The sequence below is a fragment of the Carettochelys insculpta genome, chromosome 6, assembly GCF_033958435.1.
Source record: "Carettochelys insculpta isolate YL-2023 chromosome 6, ASM3395843v1, whole genome shotgun sequence".
Classification (NCBI taxonomy): Eukaryota; Metazoa; Chordata; order Testudines; family Carettochelyidae; genus Carettochelys; species Carettochelys insculpta.
Window position 1 is genome coordinate 106,182,903 of NC_134142.1, and position 24,256 is coordinate 106,207,158.

At 44.0% G+C, this 24,256-nt stretch overlaps 1 protein-coding gene across 1 annotated transcript in view; it reads left to right on the forward strand.

The window, feature by feature from the left end:
• OTOG (otogelin) overlaps positions 1 to 24,256 on the forward strand; it is a 169,159-nt gene that overhangs the window by 66,065 nt on the left and 78,838 nt on the right. Inside the window, exons 20-27 of the mRNA XM_074997753.1 lie at positions 6,793 to 6,900; positions 8,348 to 8,486; positions 14,129 to 14,263; positions 15,695 to 15,841; positions 16,662 to 16,781; positions 19,642 to 19,758; positions 21,474 to 21,630; positions 22,826 to 22,852. Coding sequence (XP_074853854.1) covers positions 6,793 to 6,900; positions 8,348 to 8,486; positions 14,129 to 14,263; positions 15,695 to 15,841; positions 16,662 to 16,781; positions 19,642 to 19,758; positions 21,474 to 21,630; positions 22,826 to 22,852 — 950 coding nt within the window. The remainder of the gene's footprint in view (positions 1 to 6,792; positions 6,901 to 8,347; positions 8,487 to 14,128; positions 14,264 to 15,694; positions 15,842 to 16,661; positions 16,782 to 19,641; positions 19,759 to 21,473; positions 21,631 to 22,825; positions 22,853 to 24,256) is intronic.

The following is a 24,256-nucleotide window of genomic DNA, read 5'->3' on the forward strand; positions in this document are numbered from 1 at the left end:
TGGAGCACCTCCTCCTCGCTCCAGAGCCCCAGCAGGTCCCGCAGCTCGGCCTCCGTCCAGGAGGGGCCCCGCTGCCGCTTTCCAGCCTGGCTGCCCGCCTGGCTGGGCTGGCTGCCCTGGCTCCCCTTGGGGGGGGGGGGTCCCCTGGGGGGGCTGCCGGGCTGCCATCGCAGGTGGGGTGGCTGGTTTGGATGGCTGAGGGACGTGCAGGCTGGGCGCGTGTCTGGGCTGCCGCCTGCACGTTCCCTCAGCTTCCTGCACAGGAAGGGAGTGGGAGGGGACCTTTAAGGGGCCGCTCCACGCGGCCACCATTGAGCTGAGGGGCTGGAGAGAGCGTCTCTCAACCCCTCAGCTGATGGCCGCCATGGAGGACCCCGCAATTTCGACGTTGCGGGACGCGCAACAACTACACGGTCCCTACTTCGACGTTTAGGGCGCTATTCCTATCCCCTCATGGGGTTAGCGACTTCGACGTCTCGCTGCCTAACGTCGAAGTTAACTTCGAAATAGCGCCCGATGTGTGTAGCCGTGACGGGCGCTATTTCGAAGTTAGTGCCGCTACTTCGAAGTAGCGTGCACGTGTAGACACGGCTTGAGTGTCCTGGACCAGGGAGGTACAATCTCTATATTATATACTGTTATTATACTTACAGTTTTATTTTTTTTCCTTTCTGAATATAGTTGAAAAACAGGAGGCAGTCAAGCAAATACGTGGTTGGATGTCTTTTTTTTATGCATATTGCAGTTCAGATGGTTCTCATGCTAACATTGTGCAAAGTACAAAGCAGGCAGGTATTTGATCTGCATCCAAAAAGCAGCTGCTATTTATTAACTGGCAAAGATGGGTCAATCTACTGATCCACTAACTTTGGTTGAATTGTTCTTCCTGTTAAGAACTACTTCAACCATGAAATGAAGTTGGTCATTTAGCAGACTTGTTATTCTGCCATGCCACAGGTAAAAACTACACAAACCAAGAATATTCCATATACCTATATGCTCTTTCATAAAAGAAAAGCATGATTAATTTTTGGATTAATAGAAGTTCAGACAACCATAGCTCAGGAAAATCTAACATCATCCTCTCAGTCATACATGAATGACAGAAATTCTTTCTCTTTTTTTCTTTCTCACACACTTTACCCTCAATGTAATCCCGACTCTGACTAAACTCTGGACTGCATTCTACCCTCAGTTTACATAATGCAATCTCACATCACCTCACAAAGGCACTAGTGTGGCTGGGTTGTAAAGGCAGAATTTAGCTCACAGTGTTTCATCAACACAATTTCCACCTAAGAAACATTCCTAGCAGTCATTAACTTTCTGGGGGCTTGTTTGGATGAACAGCTAGTGTACAGCATGCTAGGATATAAAATTGGAGCACGCTGCCAGAGAGGGGAGATGCTCATAGGACAGCAGGATTAATCTTTCTGAGCCAACAACCACCTGTGGAGCAAATGAAGAAACTGAGAAGATTGAGGCTCATGGTTCAGGAGAAGGATGGCAGAGAGGAGTGATAAACACAAAACCATGAAAACTGAAGTGTAAAGCATAGTGACAGCCAACCAGGAACCTTGAAGCCTCACATAAGAATGGAGTAAGCATTCAGGCACCAAGGAAGATTGGGGTATGGATTCGCCAGTGAAAAGCTTAGTATTGACAGCCCCCATTACAGAAGGTCAGGATTCCACACAAGAAGCGTTTCTTTATGAGTGAAATCACAATCCTCTAACCACACTGGAAATATGAGAACTTCAACTGCCTAATACTGTAATTGCATAGTGATTACAACATACCAGGGACTGTGGAGGGCTGTTCAGACCTTATCTACCTGCACCAGAAGGAACCTTGGCTCTTGGTCACTTCATATTTTTCTGAGGAAGGTAAGGATATTGCCAAAGAGTTACTTGATTTGTAGTGGTAGCTAAATAAGAAGTGTCAATCTGGTTAGGGAACATGTCCAAAAAGACAACTTCGGCTGAGCCCACCTTTTAATATAGATCATCTTTGCAGGGATGATGTGTCCAGAGTTAACTAAGGAAGGTGCATCCAGGCCCTAAACAAAAGCTAAAGAGACCTCAGTGTGAAGAGGGTCTGGACGTGGGGAGCTTCCAGGGAGTCTGAGAAGTGAAGAGGCTTGAGGGAAGGCAGCCTGCACAAGCAGGGCAAAGACTGTAAGGAAGGAGGTGTTATCCTGGGACAAGACCACCACCCTGTATCCTCTCCAAATGGAGAGGCATGTGACAGGGTGTACTTAGCCTTTGTGGCTCCTTACACAGGACTACTGCACCTCTCCCCAGGAAGCGGTGATATACACGCTTCTTACAGAGCCGGAAGGGACCTTGAGAGGTCATCAAATCCAGTCCCCGTCACTCACAGCAGGACCTATCACCATCCCTGGCAGATTTTTTTTTAATTTAACCTGCCCAGACCCTTGGAAGGCCCCCTCAAGGGCTGAGTTCACAACTTTGGATTTAGAAAGCGAATGCTCTAATCACTGAACAAAGGTAGGTTTTCAGGCCTGCTGAGAGAAACTTCACGAAAGAATCCAATCAAAGCCCAGTTGGCTCAGATATAAGATGCTGAAATTTCTTAGAAGTGCAATTCTTGGCTGGGAGCAGAAGATTGAAGAAGAGAGTTCCTCTCTGGCCAAAGGAGGCTGATGAGAATCTAGTCTGTGGTGGCCTGAACTTACACTGAGCATGCAGAAGAAGAAGGATCTAAGGATGTTGTCCCTGAGACAGAACTGTGAAGATAAAAACAGCCCCCAGAAAGAGGCCAAAGGAGATGGCAGCAAAAGGTTGAAACAAGCATTGTATGGCTGCCATGTAGGGGATGCGTGGGTTGGAACCTCAAAAGTAGTGAGCAAGCCAAGATTCCCCTACTGACTATAGGTAAAATGAACTAAAACCAAGATGGAGACAAGCTACTTTTGGGAGTGAGAAAAAAGCTTGAACTTGCAGGGTAAAGATCTGGGGCTGAAGACCTTAAAAAAAGGGGGGTGGGTGGGCAAACACACTTTTAGTTTTTAGACTCTTTAATATACTGGAAGGGGTTAATTTGGACTCTGTGATTGGCCAGAGGGCCAAGCCACTCAGCAACTAAGGTTGGCGGGTAGCCTGCAGCGCAGGGGTGGGACAGAAATCCGTCAAAAATGGAAGCGCCTAAAAAGTTGGCATTGAATTTCATTCAGTGCAGGTTGAATTTGAAGTTAGAAATACATGTACCCTTAACACTGATCTTTAGGTTGCACATTAAACATAGGTGTTAGAAATAATGTCTGATACTTCAGAAGAAAAGGGGGAGTTCTGGGCATCTAATGTCATATTGCTATGAATTGTTAGATTGTTGAAATCAATCTAGTTCCTTGGCTTTTCAAGAGAAAGAGCTGTTATCACTTGTTTTATCCAGTGTAATATTACAGAGATGGAACTTGCCTTGGTTTCAGCTCTTTGTCTCTGAATGTAACCTATTCAGTTTGTAGCTTAACCCAGTGACAGAAAACCTGCAATGGGTATAACTTACAAAGATATTTGAAAGGCTCTAAAGTGAATTAATATCTTTCAGTTTAATGTTTTCTTGTTTGCTTATTGTTTTTACTGTGTTCACCGTAAAAGAGCCTCAGAATGGAGAAGTTTTTGTTTTTTGTTTTAATCATACTGAATTGGCAGTAGATTATAATCATAGAACTTAATGTACAAAATAATTAATCTACTGTGCAAAAAGAACAAGTGCTGTGATGAAGGATTTCTTACAAAAAGTTAATTTTTTTCTCTGTGTTCTTACAGAGAAAAAAAATAATGGTGCTACCAACTTCAGATCTGACAGTCTCTGTCTCAAACATTCTAGTACAATGTTTCTCAACCTTTTTTATAAAGTACTTCTTTAAAAATTATAAGTACCCCCTAGTACGTACAATTTTCAGACACATTTTTTCTACCATTGCAACACGTTTGTTTAAACAATCCAATCGTATTAACTGTTTGGTTGGAAGAAATTGCCAATACACAATAAGCTTGCTATTGTGCTCATGACTATGCAAAATGGATAAATAAAAGAAATTAGATGAACATAAAATAAGTCATTTTTATTCAATAAAAGGTTGAGAAGCATTGAGTTACTGTACCCTCTGAAAGAGCTCTGCAAACCCCCAGAGGTACATGTACCACTGGTTGAGAACCACACTATAGGGCATGTATATTGCAATGGTGAGCAACAGATATGACATTTCTGAGTAAATTGAACTACTGTAGTGGATTTTCTTAGGGAAATTCTCTGCATGCATGCAGCAAAGGAGAACTTTTATTCTTCAAAGCTACTTACTTCAGCTTTTCAAAGAAGCTAACGTCTACCTGGCAGCAGTACTTTCTGTTATTTGTTGTTGTGGTGGGGGCTCCAGTCCCACGCCTCTTCTGAGGACTTACTCGCTGCCCTCAGGCCTCAATGGTCTAGTCAGGTCTCAGTGACCTAGTCAGTAATCGCAGGCCCAGTGGCCTCAGCAGGCCTCCGCAGCCTAGTCGGTAGTGGCAGGCCTCAGTGGCCTAGTCAACGTTGGCAGATCAGTGCTCCCACTTCCTACAGTCAAAGGAGTGAAGGTAGGGGAGCCTGGGCCCTCCCCTTCCACGAGGCTCCAATCCAGGGCTTGTCAGTGCTGGGCATGTCTCCCCAGTCACCAGCTCAGTGGCGAGTCCCACTATAACACACTGATTTCTCAGGATACCTTCTGGCTCCCTGCCCTGGGCTACTTCGTACCCTGTTCCAGATGAGATGCACTATCCCACGCTGGCTGCGTCTCCTCAGACAGCAGTGGCTGTTGCTGTTGGTCCCAAGTTATAGCAGGAGCTCCTTCTCCGCAGTGGCTAGCCCCAGCTGACTGGCTTGCCTGGCCTTTGTACTTGGGCTGCAGTTCGAGCATGCCCAGCAGGTCCACAGGGAAGGGGCCTTTTACACTCAGTAAGCCTTGACCCCACCCCTCTGGCTAGGGCGAGGCTGGTACTTCCTGTTGTACTTGCACAAAGACAGTAAATGTCAAAACTTGGTGCTTTAAAAAAAAATTATTGTAGATGTTATGAAGCCTTCCAGGGATCCCGCTCCCCTATTGTATCCTTTTAGCATATTTTTCTCCACAGTTTTTCATGTATTACCATAAGGGACTGCAAAGGTTTTGGGGGTTTGCACTAGTCGAACTCAGTGCAAGCTGGAGCCATAAAGTTTACAACCAAAGGTCTTCTTACTGTTGTATCTAATGCTATGTCTGTACTAGACATAGAACTCAATCGCTGATATGCAATTTTAAGTACACCAATTGCATAGCTAAAATTGACTTAGCCATTGTAGTCAGCCACTGATATCTACACTGAGGAAGGTTGACTTTGACCCTGGAAAGCGCTATTTTGCGCGTGTGTGAAACAAAACCGTGGAAGATCGACCCTGAGCAGGTCGATCTTCTGTGGTAATGTGGCTTTAGCCTGACTAAGGGTTCTCGTTTTTAAACATTCTCACTTCTCAGTCCATAAATCTACTCTTTACGGGTGGCAACTGAAATTTCTTAAATCCATTAATGTGCATTTGGGACATTTTTGAATTTTCATCACATTGCACAAGAAAAATGTAAAGAGAAATTATGTTGAATTCATTGAAGAATTGTTACTCTATCCTAACAGTATCATGTACTATGTATTTTCCAAGTATTTGCGTACATATAAACAAGTCCATGTGTTTATGTATTAAATCTATGTTTCCTGTTTCACATCTTCGCTTATTTATCTCAATTATGTTGCTTTCAGGGTTTTAAGGACTCCAGTAAAAATGAATAAAACAAGTTTTATTTTACATTTTGTATTTGTTCCTTTGTTTTGTGTTGGTGAACAAGAATTCTCCTTTTCTTCATATGTTGCTGGAATCCCCAGATATGTTCCCTTATGTCCTTTGAAGTTTCTAATATTTATCTATTACATCTTTGTAATCATGAGTAAGAAATGTAGTCGTGAATCTATAAATATGTATGCATATGGCTGACTTACCCTTACTCTTACTTACTCTTGTAAGTAATCCATTTGGAAGAAAATGGGGCTACTCAGAGTACTCCAGGCTAAGCACATGTGAAGAGAAACTACTGGGTATCAAAGAGCTCTTTAATCTAGCAAGGAAAGATGCAGAAGCAGTGAATTAAAGTCAGACAAATTTAAGTGTGAAGTAAGGGGAGGCGGTTTCTCAACAGGGATGGTTTTAACCGTTGGAACAAAGTGCCCAAGGACATAGTGGATTCTCCATGTCTTCAAGGCAAGATTTGATGCTTTTTGGAAGGTATGTTTTAATCGAACTCTAGTTATTAGGGTTAATACAAAGGCAAGTGGATGAAATTTTAAGGCTGGTGAGATACAGGAGTTCATTCTAGACCATTGATGTTACAGTCCTCCTGACTTTAAAATCAGTGCATCTGTGCATAATTCTTTGCAGAGTTATATCTTCATGTTCTATTACATTGTTTAATTTTAATTAAGGATGGAATATTCCTATACCTATGAATTGAAATGTGTAAGTACTGGTAAAACAAAAACAAAAACAAAAACAAAAACAAAAACAAAAAAAACACCCTTGTATTGGGACTATTAAGGTATTTTTGAGTCCTCAAAAGGATTTAAAATAGTACTTGCTGTTTTTAAAAGAAAAAGTCATAGAGTTAATTGCAAATTATTTAAAGGAGCAAAGGAGCAGTGAAAAGATTTGTAAATGTATACATGATATAAAAAATATTTGCACTGAATGCATTCTTGATGTTTTTGACAGCCTTGTTAAACATGGTGATGTGTGCTTTGAGCCAGATGAATGCCCATGTTCATGGAAAGGAAAGGAGTACTTCCCTGGTGACAAAGTCATTTCTTCCTGCCATGCCTGGTAAGCAGAAATCTATGTGGCTGTTTAATCTCATGTAAGAATCTCCACTATAAATAATTAGTTATTTTTCTGCTTTGCTTTGCTGCTCTTGATTCTTTTTTCAAACCAGTTTCTAGTATCCATTTCCAGTAATTTTATTTTTACATTGGTTTAAGAATAGATTTTTTTGAAAACAGCTGGAACATTATCACAAGAGACTCTCAAGTAACTGAAAAACAGCACAATTTTGGAGAAAGGGAGGAGCAAGCCAGAGAAACACTCTAGCCTGGTCCTCAACATATCTGATGTGCTTGGAGTGGTAACTTCTTTAGTTCTGGTTTTCAAACTTTGTAATACTGAAATCTAAACATTAATTGATTAGGATGAAATGGAGGCTGGTTCAAGACCTTATGCACCACTTAGTTCCTCCATTTGGACTGTGTATGTTTGAGGAGTGTGGGGGAATTTGTTGTATTCAGTGCATGATAGAAAGCCTTTCTGTACTAGCCCCCCAATAAACTAAAACATACAAGAGAGCAGCTGTAAAATCCATTATTATGAATTTAGTGACAAAAACAACTCAGTATGACATATGGGCCGTGTCTACACGTGCCCCAAACTTCGAAAGGGCCATGCAAATGGCCATTTCGAAGTTTACTAATGAAGCGCTGAAATGCATATTCAGCACTTCATTAGCATGCGGGCGGCAGCGGCGCTTTGAAATTGATGCGCCTTGCCGCTGCGCGGCGCATCCAGACGGGGCTCCTTTTCGAAAGGAAGCCACCTACTTCGAAGTCCCCTTATTCCCATGAGCTCATGGGAATAAGGGGACTTCGAAATAGGCGGGGCCCTTTCGAAAAGGAGCCCCGTCTGGACGCGCCGCGCGGTGGCAAGGCGCATCAATTTTGAAGCGCCGCTGCCGCCCGCATGCTAATGAAGTGCTGAATATGCATTTCAGCGCTTCATTAGTAAACTTCGAAATGGCCATTTGCATGGCCATTTCAAAGTTTGGGGCACGTGTAGACGTAGCCGTGGAGTGATAGCCGTTCCTGTTCCTCCCTATCAACTCCACCTCCTCCAGAATCCCTTACTGCCTATTTACTTGATTGGACGTTGTTCAGGAAGGTGAATTTCACATCTAATAACTGCTAGTAGCTCTTGCAATGTTTTCTGTGTGTTTATAGGTATCATATAAAACACAAGCACATAGGTCAAATTCAGAGGTGAGGTAGCAGACAAGGTAAACTGTATCAATTCAACATGCAGTATTTTTTCAGGATGGGTTTTACTGATACATTACTGTGTAACATTTCAGCACATAATCTAGCCACATGTCTAACACTTTGCAGAACTATATTTTTACAGTTTTTGCTTTTTATTAATATGTCTAAACTTGGAAAATTATCAGTAAATCAGCAGTGATTGTCAGCTTCTACTTGATATTACACAGTTGATCACACTTTTTCAGTGTCTGCCAGCATGGGTCATTTCAATGCACCTTCCACCCCTGTCCCTCAATGTGTACTGTGTATGGGGATCGGCATTATAGGACTTTTGATGGACTCACATTTGACTTCATTGGAGCTTGTAAGGTTCATCTAGTTAAGGTGAGAATTATTTTTAAAGTCTCAAATCCAGATAAAAATGAAGTAGGGGAAATGTTAGTAGATTGAAATTCTCATAGAGATATTTTTATTGCTTTTTATCATAAAGATATTTTTATTGCTTTTTTAAAGAGTCTTGATTTTCTTGTTTACTACCACATTGTTATGTCATTTGTCTGATTAACAATAATACACTTTTTGTGTTCTACACTAATGTTGAACAAAACGTAGAGAAAGGAAAAACAGATAAAATTTACAGCCACTTCTGAGGAAACAAATGAAAGCAGACAGGGCCTGAGCATTTCCAGACTTTTATGGTACGCAGAAGAGACTTCTCTTCCATTTCACGTCTTGGTTACCTATACATTACCTGTACCTGTGTATAGACTGCAGGCTTCCGTCAACCAATCTTCTGTTGACAGAAGTTGTGCTGACAGAGCATGCATCCAGACTGCAGATCTCTCAAAAGAGATCTGCCAGTTGGGAGCCTTCTGTTCACATCCCTGTATGCCTTGTTCTCTGAGGAAGAAGGGATGGCTTAACAGAGGGGGTTTCAGATGGTTGGCACTGTGTGGACGGACCAAATATCAGAAAAGCTTCTCCTGACAGAAATGTTGGCAAAAAATTTCACAATTTGCTTATTTTTTACCAACAGTTCTTGGCAATCTAGATATAGACTATATTGATCTTTCACTCGACGTGCTGTGAACTTTTCAGAGAGGTAGCCATGTTGGTTTGTTTCAGCAAAAACAATGAAGAGTCCGGTAGCACCTTAAGGAGTAATCAGCTTATCAGGGCATCAGCTTTGTTGAGAAGCGTTTGACAAAGTGACTTGTAGCCCATGAAGGCTTATGTCCTAATAAATTTGTTACTCTTTAAGATGTCACAGGACTCCTTGTTCTTTATGAATTTTGTTGCTGCTAAAGTTTTGTACTATTAATTAGTTAGAATATGTTGAGTTTCATTCAGGCTGGTAAAGGGGTCAATCAACATCTGCCTTGCAGTCCTGGTGTCTTGTGGCTATGCAGTACTCTGCATAGTACTGATCTAGTACTCTGACCCGAGCAACTTATAAACATCCCGCAAGCCTCAACCTGGCTTAGCCCAAATTGGCTTCATCTTGCTGAGTAACTTTAATATACTTCCAGCCTTGAATTCACCCCAAAATCATTCTGCTTCAGGGACAAGTCTCTTTTACTAAAATTTCACAGAAATATTAGTGTAATGTTGCAACTTGTCAGGTTACTAGAAGCACACACTTAACTAAATAAATGAGTTTATGAACAAAGGAACGTGGCTTAAGTGATATCAAGTTAAAGAGATAAAGTTAGAGAAAATTAGAAGCACATAAAAGTTTAAAAAAAAACCTACTCATAAAACATAGTCTAGCAAGATTTGGTCTTTGTTGATGTTGCCTTCTTTCAACCACAGCCATCTTTGATTTCTTCTCTGGCTGATCTGGCCAGGATCCATCAAAGAGATCATACTGCTTGGTTCCTTGGTTTCCTTACAGTGAAAAATAAAGATGGAATTTCTCTCTGTTGCTTATATTACCAAGGGACTTGCCTTTGGCTTACAAGTCAGGAAAGCCTCCTGAGGATTCTATCTCCTGTATCTTGCTGGGGTACAGAGACCATGGTAATTCTTTGTCTCTTGAGTTCAGGCTCCAGAAAACCCTTGGTGGCTTAGCTTGGCTATGTCTGCACTAGAGGGTTGTTTTGAAGTAGCCGGGCCTTTTTGAAAAAAATCCCTTGGAGCATCTATGCAGAAAGTGTTCTCTTCAAGCATGCAATTGAGAGAATGTAGCCCTTCTTTCAGTGGTCTTCTTCTGGTCCCAGATGAGGGAAAGCACCTATTTTAGAAATATTCTTTTGAAAAAAAGCATGTGTAGATGCTCTGAGGGCTGAGGAGTCTCAGGCGCTCGCACCAGCCACAAAAAAAAGGGCCCCCTCTTAGGCCTCTGGCAGGATGAAAAGATCCTGAGGGCAGCTGTGGGGCAGAGGCAGAATGCCCCCACCTATGGCCAGCTGCCACTAGCCTTGTAGCCTGAGGACACCCTACATGGACCTCTCGAAGGTGAAGGAGTTGCACCAGGGATACGTCTGGGCCAGGGAATGTGGCCAGGCACTCAGGGGCAGCACCAGACACCTGCCCTTTCTACTGGGAGCTGCATAGCCTCCTCACGGGCAGCAACAACTCCCTCTTCCCGTCCTCAACACAGCAGCAGAGAGCCTGCTGTAGCACCAGAAGAGGAGCCAGGCCCAGATGAGGAACAACTAGGACCATCGAGCCACACCACCCATCTGGAGACCCTCCAGTAAGTACCTGGTGCATCACACACCTTGGGGCATCAGAAGGGTGGCACCCACCCCTGCCATGGCTAGAAGCAGGCCAGCCACATGGGCAATGGCCCAATCCTGGACACACCACTGAGGAGCGTGCCCCTAGCATGCGGGCACGCTCACAGGTGACGGTCAGCACTTGACCCTGTGGAGAGCACCATGGGCCACACACGTGTGTGAGGGGTCCCGAGAAGGGCCAGGCTGCACGCGGCTCACCCACCACCTATAGAGGGACCCCTCTGTGGCCAGACACTCACCTTGCCTGCTAGCCTGTTCCCTGCAGTCAGCCCCATCCATAAGGCACTGGGGACTCCATGTGTGGCAGGGCCTGCTGTGCAGGGCACATGTGCCACTGCTCCCGGGATATCCCCATCTCTCAGCTTGGGGGTGGGGTCTACTGCCTACCGGAGGTGGGGGCCATGGCCCTTGGGGCTGGGTTGTAGGATTGACATACTGTCTTTCTCTTCCTTTCCATCCTTACAGCTGCACTGTCCAAGGACCAGGCGAGCCCCACCTCATCTCCAGGGCTGGCAAGCCCTGTCCTTGTCACTGGGGCTGGGACCCCCCATGACTGGCGGAGGGAAGGGCCAGGGCACCCCACCACCAGTGCCCAGGCAGGCCCATGGCTGGAGGGCATGTTGCCACACCCAGGATGTCACCACTGTCTACACGGCTGCCACCCTCTGCCAAAATGAACTGGATGAGGCCAACCTGCTCTGGTGGTGGTTGGCCTGGGCCAAGATGATAGGCAACCTATGGACCATCAGCGGGACCCTGACAAAGCAGCCAGCCCAGCCTCCTGCCCCTGCTGCCCTGCTCCCACCCGAGCTTTCCCCAGCCATCCGTCTTGGCTTTGCTAGTGCATAATGGCCATGGTAGGCATTGCTGTGCCAGCCCCTTCACCCCTGTGCTGAGCCTGAGTCCACTGCACCCCTCCCATGGCCCTACCTCCCTGATGGTAGGGAGTCCTAGGTCTGCTGTGCCTTTCCGCCCCTCATCCCCTCGGAGGACTAAGGCCCCCACCCCAACCCATTCCCAAGCCGTCCCTCCAAGTTCACATGCCCCCTCCCCTGTTCCATGCCCCCAGTGCATATTGTTTCCCCGTTCACCCCTGTAAATTGTTGTTTTTCTAATTTTCAGTTTCAAAAATTTTTCATATGGTTCAGTAAATGTTTTTTTTTCTTTACCCCTGTGTCCCTTGTTATTGTGGGTGAGGGAATAGACAGGAGGGGTTGTGGTGGGGGAGTGGGATGGGGATGTGGGCTGGAGGAGCCTGTGGAGTGTGCCTGGGGTGGGGTCTTTGGGGTCTGTGGGTGATGCTGTCCTGGAGGGCCTCCTGAATCTGCAGCCCGCCAGTTTGTATTGAGGGCTGGCTTTGGCTGTCCATCCTGTGAGGAAGATCTCCATGAAGTTGTGGAGGGCACAGCATACCCACGCAACTTGGGGGATGTAGTGCACCCTGACATCCAGGTGAGTGAGGAAACACCTGAACCACACCTTCAGGCAACTGAGGGCATGCTCGACCGGGGGGCATGCCCAGTTGAGGTGACTGTTGGGCATGGTGACATCCCCGACAGTGAGCTCCTGCTGGGGGTTGTAGATCCTCACCTTCATCTTCTGGCAGAGGTTGGAGTTGTGAAAGACCCACGTGTCATGGGTCTGGCCCAACCAGCCCTTGTAGATTTCCATAAAGCATCTCCTATGTCCACCAGGGCCTGTAGCCCTTCCGGTTGATGTAGCGGGCTGCACTGAGATCTGGGGCATGGATGCCAGTGTGTGTGCAATCGAAGGCACCAAAATAGCATGCGAAAACAAGGACAGTGAATCAGGCGATGTCTGCGTCCAGGTACCCAATGCAGATGACTCTCCAGAGCAGCATTGTATTGATTGCCCTAATGACCTGCAGAGGAAGGAGAGCTATCAGACTTATGAGTACGTAAAGGGTGCCCCCTAGCATTGGTGGGCTCCCCTGACCCCTCCTGGCCCCATTCTGCCACCTTGGGCTCTCAGGACACCCTCCTGCCATGGGCCTGTGTAAGGGTGGGGCTTCATGGTCCCCCGGGGTAGGCCTCCCCCCCTTTGCACCCTGCCTCCGGTTCCCACGGGTCCCCGTTTCCCAGGAGTTCCCTTCCCCCTCCCCGAGCCAGGCCTGCAAGCCGAGTGTGTGTTATTTCTCTGAGGACAGTCTTGAAGGTCAACTTGCCCACCCCGAATTGTTGTCCCCAGTAGCTTTCCAGTTGGCCAGCTTCCACACAGTGATGGCTACATGCTTCTTGAGCGGGATGGTGGGCCGCATACAAATGTTCTAGCATCAGAGGGCAGGGGCGCGTCAGCCTCAGAGCTCCAGGAATGTCTCCTTTAACAGGTGGAAATTCTGGAGCCACTGCATGTCGTCCCACTCGCCCATGACCAGTTGGTCCCACCAGTTGAAGTTCGTTGGGTAGCTTGGAGGCAGGGGATGGCCAGGACCCTGGTGGGTTGGGCTCTTTGACCCCAGTGCCAGGTCTCTGCCAGCAGAGGAGCTGGAGGGCAGCTGTGATGGTGGTGGCCAGCAGCCCGACCAAGGCGTAGATTCAGTGCTGGAACTGTTGTGGGTCCATGGTTCCCAGGCTTGTTGTCCCTGCATCAGCTCTGCTGTGCTATGTGCAGCAAGGGCTAGGCCTCAGCATGTGCAGGGTAGGGGTGTTTGGGAGGGACGTTTAAGGAAGCGCGTGGCCAGAGCTTCCAAAAGGGCTTGCCAGCCGTGCAACCTGTCCCCAGCATTTCCTGCCTCATTCTTTCAAAAGAGCAGCCGGGGCTGTGTGGTGGCTCTCTTTTGAAATCAGTTTGGTTTTTGTGTGTGTCTGTGCTCTTTGGCATTTTTTTTCAGAAGATCTCTTCCTAAAGTACCAGTTTTGAAGGACCACTGTAGCGTAGATATAACCCTTGATAGCTTTGTTTACCACTACAATATAAACTGAAGTAAACCCTCATTCCTTTGTTGATGACAGACCTGTGTATCATCTTTTTCCAGACAAGGATGTTTTAGTCTTAAACATATTCTCGTAACATCATAGAGAGTTATCTTATAATTCAATATATGGGGTTAATACATGCATTTTACAGTTTTATTAATAACCTTCATGTTATTAGTTTTCAAATAATACATCAAAAGGCATATTTTGCCCAGATTTTACTGTAGTTATGTGTAGGGTATGAATACAGACTACATACTTGTGGCAAATTGAGGTTAGTGCTGAGGGAAAGAGAAAACTATAGCATTATTGATTTAGTTTACATGTATTGTTTTTTGTTTTTCTGCAGAGCACTTCAATTACTAGTTTTTCAGTCGTTGCAGAAAACATAAACTGCTTTAATACTGGAATAATCTGCAGGAAGTATATTTCCATTAATGTTGGAAAATCTTTTATAACATTTGATGATGACACTGGAAATCCAGTAAGTTTCACTTTTTAGCCCTGCAAAAAAGGGAAAATGTGTACTTTGTACTGGGTGGTCTTGTCTTTTATACACAAATACTTAAAAATATTAACATGCTAATCCTTATACTAATTTATAAACTGCTTGTGCTAATTAACATCCAAATGTTTGAAACTCTTCTGTAGGAAGAGGTGGTTGCATTTGGCTAATCCATTGGAATCACTAGCTGTGTCTACACGTGCACGCTACTTCGAAGTAGTGGCACTAACTTCGAAATAGCGCCCGTCACGGCTACACGCGTCGGGTGCTATTTCGAAGTTAACTTCGACGTTAGGCGGCGAGACGTCAAAGTCGCTAACCTCATGAGGGGATCGGAATAGCGCCCTACTTCGACGTTCAACGTCGAAGTATGGACCGTGTAGACAATCTGCGTCCCACAACATCGAAATTGCCAGGTCCTCCATGGCGGCCATCAGCTGGGGGGTTGAGAGATGCTCTCTCTCCAGCCCCTGCGGGGCTCTATGGTCACCGTGGGCAGCAGCCCTTAGCCCAGGGCTTCTGGCTGCTGCTGCGGCAGCTGGGGATCCATGCTGCAGGCACAGGGTCTGCAACCAGTTGTCGGCTCTGTGTATTTTGTGTCGTTTAGTGCAACTGTGTCTGGGAGGGGCCCTTTAAGGGAGCGGCTTGCTGTTGAGTCTGCCCTGTGACCCTGTCTGCAGCTGTGCCTGGCACCCTTATTTCGATGTGTGCTACTTTGGCGTGTAGAAGTACCCTCGCAGCGCCTATTTCGATGTGGTGCCGCGCAACGTCGAAGTTGAACATCGACGTTGCCAGCCCTGGAGGACGTGTAGACGTTATTCATCGAAATAGCCTATTTCGATGTTGCTACCTATTTCGATGTAGTGTGCACGTGTAGACGTAGCCACTGAGTGAAATCTAGGCTTGTGTTATGCAGAGGGTCAGAATGATTATCATAATGCTCATTTCTGATTTTAAAATATGTGGGTGTAATCCTGGTCCCAGTTAAGTCAATGGAAATTTTGTCATTAACTTTACTGATTGGGACATGCAAATATGTGAGGAAAAAGAGAAGGGCTTTAAGTGCCAGGTTATAACTTTATTTAACTTTTTTGGTAGAATTTTGGTATCCTGTTCACTCATACTCTTGTCTCTCCTTGTTGACCTTGAAAGTATTAAAAATCATAAATATTTGTACAGAAAACTCCCCCAAACACTCAAAAAACATATAAAGCTGGTAATCCACAACAAGTCCAGCACTGATCGTGGTAAAAGTCCACTGTACGTTTATTCCTCTATGATAATCGCTCCATATTGGGACATATGTTTAAATCAGCCCCCTCATTCATTTTACTGATGTAGTTTGTATTCTGACAAGCAGACAACCTTTAAAGACTTGACTTACGTGATGGCTGATTTAATTTTGAACAGAGTCCATCCAGTTACGTAGACAAACTACAGAAAATACACTTATGGAAAGCTGGATTTTTCACACTTGTTCATTTTCCTAATGAACACATCACCATTCTGTGGGACCAGAGAACAACTATTCACATACAGACAGGACCTCAGTGGCAGGTAAGCAGAGATCAACACACCTAAAGTAATTTGTACAGTACTTCAAAGCTAACATAGCTTATTTGACCATGATTCAGAGGATAGCCTAGACCAGGGATCGCGCCCCTCCCTCCCACTGCCTTTCCACCTGGGAAGATCACAGGAAGGGGTGGGATGCTCAGGAAGAGGGTATTGGGGAGCTCCAGGGGTGCCCCATAGGGGGAGAGATACCCCGTGGGAGGATCCCAGGAGAATATGTGCAGGACTTGAGGGGACTCACAGCTGCTGCACCATGTTGACAGGCAGCAGTGACACCAGGCTGAAGGCAGCCCTGCACCTCTACAGGCAGCGCTGACTCCTTGCCAGCATCTCAGGAGACTCCTGGGGCACATCATGCACAGGCTGGGTCCAATGTGGTCACCTTACCAAGCCAGGAACTGGACAGCTTGGCACTGCCACTTCACTCAGGGCCTCAGAACATTCTGATTGGCCCAGTAGTGGGGGTGAGGGGGCACGGGGCATTCCCTTAGCAACAGCAGTGGTAGCCATGGGGAAGAAAGTAGAGGGCTGGGGAGGCAGCCAAAGCCATGGGTGAGGGGTGGGGAGCCAATCATGCTGCGCACCCCCTATAAAATGTTGCACCCCCTCTGAGGGGGTACATCCCCCACTTTGCAAATGCAGGTTTAGAAGAGACAACAAACACAGCTCCAACAATTCTGTAAGAAATGAATTAATGTGAAGTAAATGATCAAAGTTTGGCAAAATTATAAGCACCTAAAATGACAAAATTTACAATGGGTAAGGCTAGTAGTATTGACTGATACATATGGCTTCTTTTCAGGGTAAACTGACTGGATTATGTGGAAATTTTGACTTGAAAACAATAAATGAAATGAGGACTCCAGAAAATTTTGAGATAACAAACTCTCAAGAGTTTGGAAGTAGCTGGTCAGCTGCAGAGGTATATAACAAGAATGGCTTTCCTGGTAAACCCTTGTTGTGTAACACTTTATAGTTCATCAGCTTTGGAACCAAAAATTCGAATTCCTGAAATCCCAGCTCAGGTGCAAACAATATTTACAGTATATACTGACCATTTAAGAATTAATTAAAGTGAAGTCACGAAAAAGGACAGGAATGTTTTTTTCCTAAAGCACTGATCCATGGGGGATTGATGTAAAAGTATGCTGTTTTATGTTTGTTCTAAATGTACTGCAGTTTTTCATTAAATTCAGTATATTGCTCAAAGAATAATAGAAACATTTAGGCAAACAACTCTCTAAAATATTCCATCTTTTGTACTATAGAAAAGATACAATTAACATTTTGTGTGTTTTTAAGTATTATATATGCAGTATCTAAATAAATATTTGTTTTAAATGAAATCATGTTGAATATGTAGCTTGCCAGAAAGAAACCGTGCATTACAAATACATTTGCACTTCTGCATTTGCTATTTAAAAGTCTAATTAAATTTTATAAAATAAAACATTAAACAAAAAACCCAAGGCCTGCTTACATGAATAATCATTAGTGCAAGCAGGACTATTTTTGTAAGTAAGGCTTCAACCCCAACAAAGTATATATATACAACTGTGGCTTTGTTTTTCCTCTCTGTCAGAAACAGTGAAATGTTTCTGTGCACTGGGCTATTTCATCTTCTCAGATTTATTTTTAACTATTAATAAATAGCAAATTGACCCAGCATTATTCAGTTATTTTAATGAAGTAAGGGCTTTTTTTTGTGTTTGGAAAATAAAAGGAAAATGTATTTAGTTTATGCAAGTGTTTGTATTAGTAAGAGTCTGAGAGTGATTCAGAGATTACATAGAGCTGGTTGGTAAACAACATAAGTCTTTCTGGCTATGTCTACACGTGAAGCCTACATTGAAGTAGCCTATTTCGATGTGGCGACATCGAAATAGGCTATTTCGATGAATAACGTCTACACGTCCTCCAGGGCTGGCAACGTCGATGTTCAACATCGACGTTGCGCAGCACCACATCGAAATAGGCGCTGCGAGGGAACGTCTACACGCCACAGTAGCACACATCGAAATAAGGGTGCCAGGCACAGCTGCAGACAGGGTCACAGGGCAGACTCAACAGCCAGCCGCTCCCTTAAAGGGCCCCTCCCAGACACACTTGCACTAAACAGCACAAAATCCACAGAGCTGACAACGAGTTGCAGACCCTGTGCATGCAGCATGAATCCCCCGCTGCAGCAGCAGCAGCCAGAAGCCCTGGGCTAAAGGCTGCTGCACACGGTGACCATAGAGCCCCGCACGGGCTGGAGAGACAGCGTCTCTCAACCCCCCAGCTGATGGCTGCCATGGAGGACCCCACAATTTCGATGTTGCGGGACGCGGATCGTCTACACGGTCCCTACTTCGACGTTGAACGTCAAAGTAGGGCGATATTCCGATCCCCTCATGAGGTTAGCGACTTCGACGTCTCGCCGCCTAAAGTCGAAGTTAACTTCGAAATAGCGCCCGACGCGTGTAGCCGCGACGGGTGCTATTTCGAAGTTAGTGCCGCTACTTCGAAGTAGCGTGCACGTGTAGACACAGCCTCTGTGTTCTGCTAGAATAAGTAGAGGGTGTAGGCAACCTTTGGGGGGTAGGAGGCCTGACAACAGGGGTTGAGTAGTATAGAGGTGAGAGAAGAGGGCTGGGAGAGTTGGGGGGTTAGGGCAGGGGCTGGAGAGTGCTTCAGTAAGGGCAGAGGACTTGTGCGGTGGGGCTGAGTGTAGGGGGTGGAGTCAAGCAGTGGGACGGGTTTGGGTGTGGGGGGCCCAGGACAGGGAATGGGGAGTGCTGGAGTGAGCGCAGGGTGGTGGCGACTCAGTGTTTGGTGTCAGTGTGGTGTGTCTGGGTAGGGGGTGGGGGTTTAGGTGTCACACCAGAGGTTTTGGCACAGGAGCAGCTTAGGGCAGGGATGGAGAGTGGTGGAGTGAGGACAGGAGCTGGGGAGCTGACAGTTTGGTTGGGGCAAGCTTAGAAGCGGTGTTGGGGTGTGGCCAGGTGGCAGGGTTGGAGGAGGGAGGTGTGTGGGAAGACTTAATGGAAGAGGTGAGGGTGTGGTGAGAGTAGGGGGTGTGGTGCATGTGGGGGGTGTTGAGGACAAGGAGTGGTACATTGGGGAGTGAGTGCAGCATTTAGGGGATTGAGGGCAGAGAGTTCAGTGTGCGGGTTGGGGCAGGGGGTGGGGATTTGCAGAGCAGGAGTTGTGGGGGGCAGTAGGGCCCTCCCTGTGCAGTGCTTTGACTGAGTGCTGGGGGTGAGGGGGTTGGGGTAGAGGGGCACTTGCCTCTTCCAACAGGGAGGAGAGTCCTGTCTCTACATGGCCACTGTTTTCCTGCTGTGGCTGCCCCCAGTGATCTCTACCTCCAGATGTGTATGTGACGTATATTGTTCCTCTTATTGGTTCCCCTCCTTTTCTGTGTTTTGGGAAATCCTGGGATTTCAGGCATTTCCCACTTTCCAGGCACAAACAAACCCCATTCTTGTTTTAACTTAGGGTAAAACAAAGCTGCCTGTCAAATGTTTTGGTTGTAGCTCTTATGGTGTAAGAGGAGCTCTTACACCATATGTAACAATGTAACACAGATAGACAGATGCACTCTAAAATATATAGCAGATAAGTCTCAGACTGTTTTGGCTCTTACAATAAGTGCTTTAGCCATGATGCATTTGACTTGTCCTTACACAACTTACTGAAACCTAACTTTTTAGAGAAGAAAGCTAAGTTTTGAAGGTTCAGGTAACACAGTGGTTGTGAAACAAATGTCTGAGGGATGACAATTTTGCTTTCTGGTTTAGTGTGTTGACAGCTCTGACATTCGTAATCCATGCAGTTTGAACCCTCTTAGAGAGCCCTTTGCCAAGAAGGAATGTGGGATACTGTTAAGTGAAATGTTCGAAGTTTGCCATCCTGTGGTGAGTAGTGATGACAAATGAAATTATTCGAAGTTCTGTTTTTATGATTAGAAAGAAACCTTACATCACTTTAAACCCCACTCCTGTCTAATGAGACTGAGAAAATGTGTGAACCCTCTCTATTCTGATTCTGATCCGTCAGCACTTGCTTAATTACATGTTTCCATAATGTCCACATGTGCTCAGTTGATCTCTGCTTCATCCTGGACACATTCAGGACACATCTGGACACCTATAATTGAGGGCTTGATTGTGCATCTTACATTAAGAAGCATCTTGTTTTAATTTGATTAAAATTGATGAGCAAAAGGAGCCAGTCTTACCCTCTCCTCCATCCACCACGTACATATGCATCCATATAGCTACCTGTTGGATTATTTTATTTAGATATGTATATTAGATATATAATCATAGTTACTTGTCATACACATTTTCTGAATCTATTTAAATAAGTACAGCACATTGCTGAGCCACGTAAACACCAAAGTGTTGTCTCCTAGAATACATAAAATACATCCCCTCACTCAGGCAAAAGCCCAAGAAAGTAAATGAGCTTCACAAATTGCCCTGAAATTCAGACTGAGCTCTGGCGGAGCATTACACCCTGACCCAAGACATTCAAGTATAGGTAGAATTACTAACTTGGGATATGCTTGGAGGCCTTCTGCTTATCTTAGTTATTCAAGTGGTACATAGAGAGAAAGGTGACTGCTTCATAGAAGATAGGTAAGACTCATCTAGGAGTTATATAATTGTAGCTGGTGCAAATATAATGATACACATGTAATATTCTCCACGTGGTTCAGTTTATTAAACTTTGCTTTGCACTGGGTTCTAAACATTACACAAGTGGACAGCTATGTAGAGACCACATTACAAAATTTCAATGAGTAAACTTAGCACTAGAAATAACTGACTTTTACATTTGATCACAAACAACAAGACTTCATGATGATGAGAAAGGAAGAAATTAGAATTACTTTTATGAACTTGTCTGTTTGGATAACAGCTGTCTACTAATTTCACCACGTTTGATTACTTGTTATATAATGTGTGTCCAGTGGTTCTTAACAAGTTTGTTAAGTTTATTTATGGTTAATTTGAAGAAATTAATGTTTCTAATTTTTAGCTTATTAAAGTTTAAATTACGAGTTATACTTTTGTCCTGTTCCATACATCAAGACAGTATAAAGACCATATTACTGAACTGATTGTTATGTATCACTTGATTAATTGAGTTGTACAGGTTGAACCTGTCTAGTTTGGCACCCTGAGGGCCTGAATGGTGCTGAGCAAGAGAATTTGCCGGACCCCAGGAGGGCAGTGTTGCTGAGCAATTACCAACACTTCCACTGCTTAGTGGCCTCTTGGAAAACATTTAGGGGTAAATTACAGCAAAATAACAGCACAGAGCACTAAACAAACTTTAGGGTACCACAGGAAACTTGGCCAGACCCATAATAAGTGGCTATCTAAAATGATGCCAGATTATAGATGATGCTGGACTAGAGAGGTTCAATCCTGTACTGTTATACAGAGTACTAGTTTCTCATGACTATGATGATGCTTTGTGTTTTAGGCAGATACTTAAAGTAACACCTAATATATTTTGAAGTCCAATTTATTAAAATGGTCAAAGTCTTACAGGTCTGTATTGAGCTCACTTGTCAAAGTCTGTGAGAATTATTCTATACAATTAAATTTATGTTCTTCAGGTTGATGTCACCTGGTTTTATTCAAATTGCTTGACAGACACATGTGGTTGCAACCAAGGAGGTGATTGTGAATGTTTCTGTACATGTGTATCGGCGTATGCACATCAGTGCTGTCAGCATGGAGTCATAGTAGACTGGAGGTCCCCCAGAGTGTGTCGTAAGTTTTCCCAGTGAAGTACTGGGCCCAGCACATAGTCAATCTATATGTTGCATCTAATTGCAAAAAAGCAACCAAAGTTTGAGACACATGTAGCTCTGATGTTGAAAAGGAGGCACAGAGCTGTTTGTAAGCATCTCCAGTTCCAAAAGAGAAGTAGATGCAGCTCTCTTCTTCTCCTCTATGGTCCATTACATTTGTGTTGTGTGTGAACTACTGGTCACTTCTGTGTTTGTGGGTGACACATCCATATTTTCTTCTTTATCTTCTGGAGACTCGTCACATGGTATCACACATGATATAAATGGATGGAGTCACTTGTATGGGTATTCTCCACTGCTCTTAATTTGTGAAGTGTCCCCAAAATAGCTCATAGGAAGGTAGCTGCAGAGATTACAATTATAGTATAGTTCAAGTCCAAACCAATTATTTTGGATGCAAGAGATATGAGGTGGTCCATGGAGCCCTGAAGGTCAATTCTTAAGAGACTCTTTTTAGGGATCAGCAACTTTACACACTTCGGAGAACTGCTCAACACCTGCTTTTGGAATTGGTGACAGATTAAAGAATGTTCTGAACAAGTGCAATTCAGGATTTCAAATATTGCTATATTATTATTGATTATTACTAGTAAAGTTCTGACAAGAGGCTGCAGCTGAAATTGAAGCACCATTGTAGAGGCCAAGCACAAATACATACTGAAAGATAGTCCTAGCTGTAAGTAGTTTGTGGTCTAAGAATGGAAGATAGATAAGGTGTGGCAGAAAGGAGGGAAGTATTTGTACTTTATGACTGAGAATGGAGAGATTATGTGAGTAGCCAAAGGTTGTACAGGGAGCCTGGCAGAATGGGGATGCTACAACATAGCTTGTGACATTGTAGATTATTCACAGGTATTTTAATATCAAGAAAAAAAATGTAAAACTGATATGTGACCACTAGAGGACACAAACAGATAACCTTATGTGTTTGCAATGAACATGGGCTCAGAGTATAGTGCATTTTTACTCATATGTTATAACAAATGCTTTGCCAATGAATAACATTTTACGCAAAATCTAATTTAGTTGGCATTTGATTTTGTACAGCTTTGGTTTATCCCTTCATTAACGGGCTAAACGAAAGCTTTCTTTTATGTAAAATTTCAGCTCTGCAAAATGTCTGTAGCTAAGTGTTTCTTTCCTTTACTTTTTAGCTTATGACTGTGAATATTTCAATAAAGGTAAGAGTAATGAAGAGTTTCTATTAAAGCAAGAAAACATTTTATTTTGGTGTATAATTACTGTCATTCTGAATAAAAGTAGTAATTCTGGATTCATGTTCATGAAGAAAGGGAAATGTTTAGGTTACTGAATTTCAGGTTTGCTGAGCTACTAATCATGGAATCTACTTCATATTGAACATATATCTACTTCATTAATGTATAACTTTTTTACAATTAATGTAAATCTTTGAAGATTATAAAAAATGTTCATTAAGTAATGAATGTCGTACTTTATCCAATAGAATTTGTATACCCAATCACACTAGTATTAGAGTTGACTGAGTGGCTTAAAAATGTAAACAGTTAAAACCATTGTATTGTAGAAATGAATCCAACTCTAAAGTTTAGAGGTGTTTGTGGTTTTGGTCTAGGTCCTTCTATAACTCATTCATGAACGAACAGCTAGGAAAGAACTGATTTATTGCATTATGAAATAGCTTTCAAGTAATTTCTCTTGCAAATCACAAAGATATTAATAAAGGAAAATGTGAACTAGAGATAAAGGGAAGAAGAGACAAAAGAGAATATATGAAAAATATACAATTTACAGTTCATTTTATTCAATGCAATATCCAGTTTTGAAACAGACTTGGTTAATTTGTAGCGTACAGGAAAACAGTCTTATAATATGTGATCTCTCGGTACTGTTTCATAATCTAAAAACAACAGACTTACATACATCTGAAGAAATTCATTGTTTTGTGAAGGACAGAGAACAATCTGGAATAACTTTACTGGAATACCTTGTTACTTCTAAAGATGCCTAAAAGCTGACTGGTATTTAGTACTTAGGACAGCAATATACTCTTAAAATGGACACCTGATTGCTAAATGATCTAGTCACCTTTTGTGTTTCTCCAGGCAGCCTCAAGAGGGAACTAACTTTCAAGAGATAGCTGCAAACAAGCAACTAACTAATTGAGGCAATATGATCTGAACAATTTTTCAATGTTCAGAGTATCATGTACATCTGCCTGTTGAACCTAAGAAGAAGAATGTGTTTCTCTAGGTGTTAGCTCTGCTTTGTCCCTCTTCCCCCATGCATCCCGGAGCTTGCTCAAAGCCAGGCTGTCTGTGGATTAATAGAAGACCAGCTAATGCTACCAACCACTACCTAACTAGTAAAGTTCTGCATCTTAATGTATTTATTAATGAAGTTGTTGAAAGTAGGACTATTAGTGACTTTAAAAACCATCACCAGCACTTGGACTGTACATAGAGGTCAAAAGGTCAAATTTCAGCACTCCACCAAAGAAAGGTTGCTGACCCCTGATCTAGACACTGCATTGGGCTTGAAATGGAGCCAGCTCTCCAGAGGGAGATTGGGTGGGGCCTCCAGTAGGAGAGGTTACTTCTGGCTCT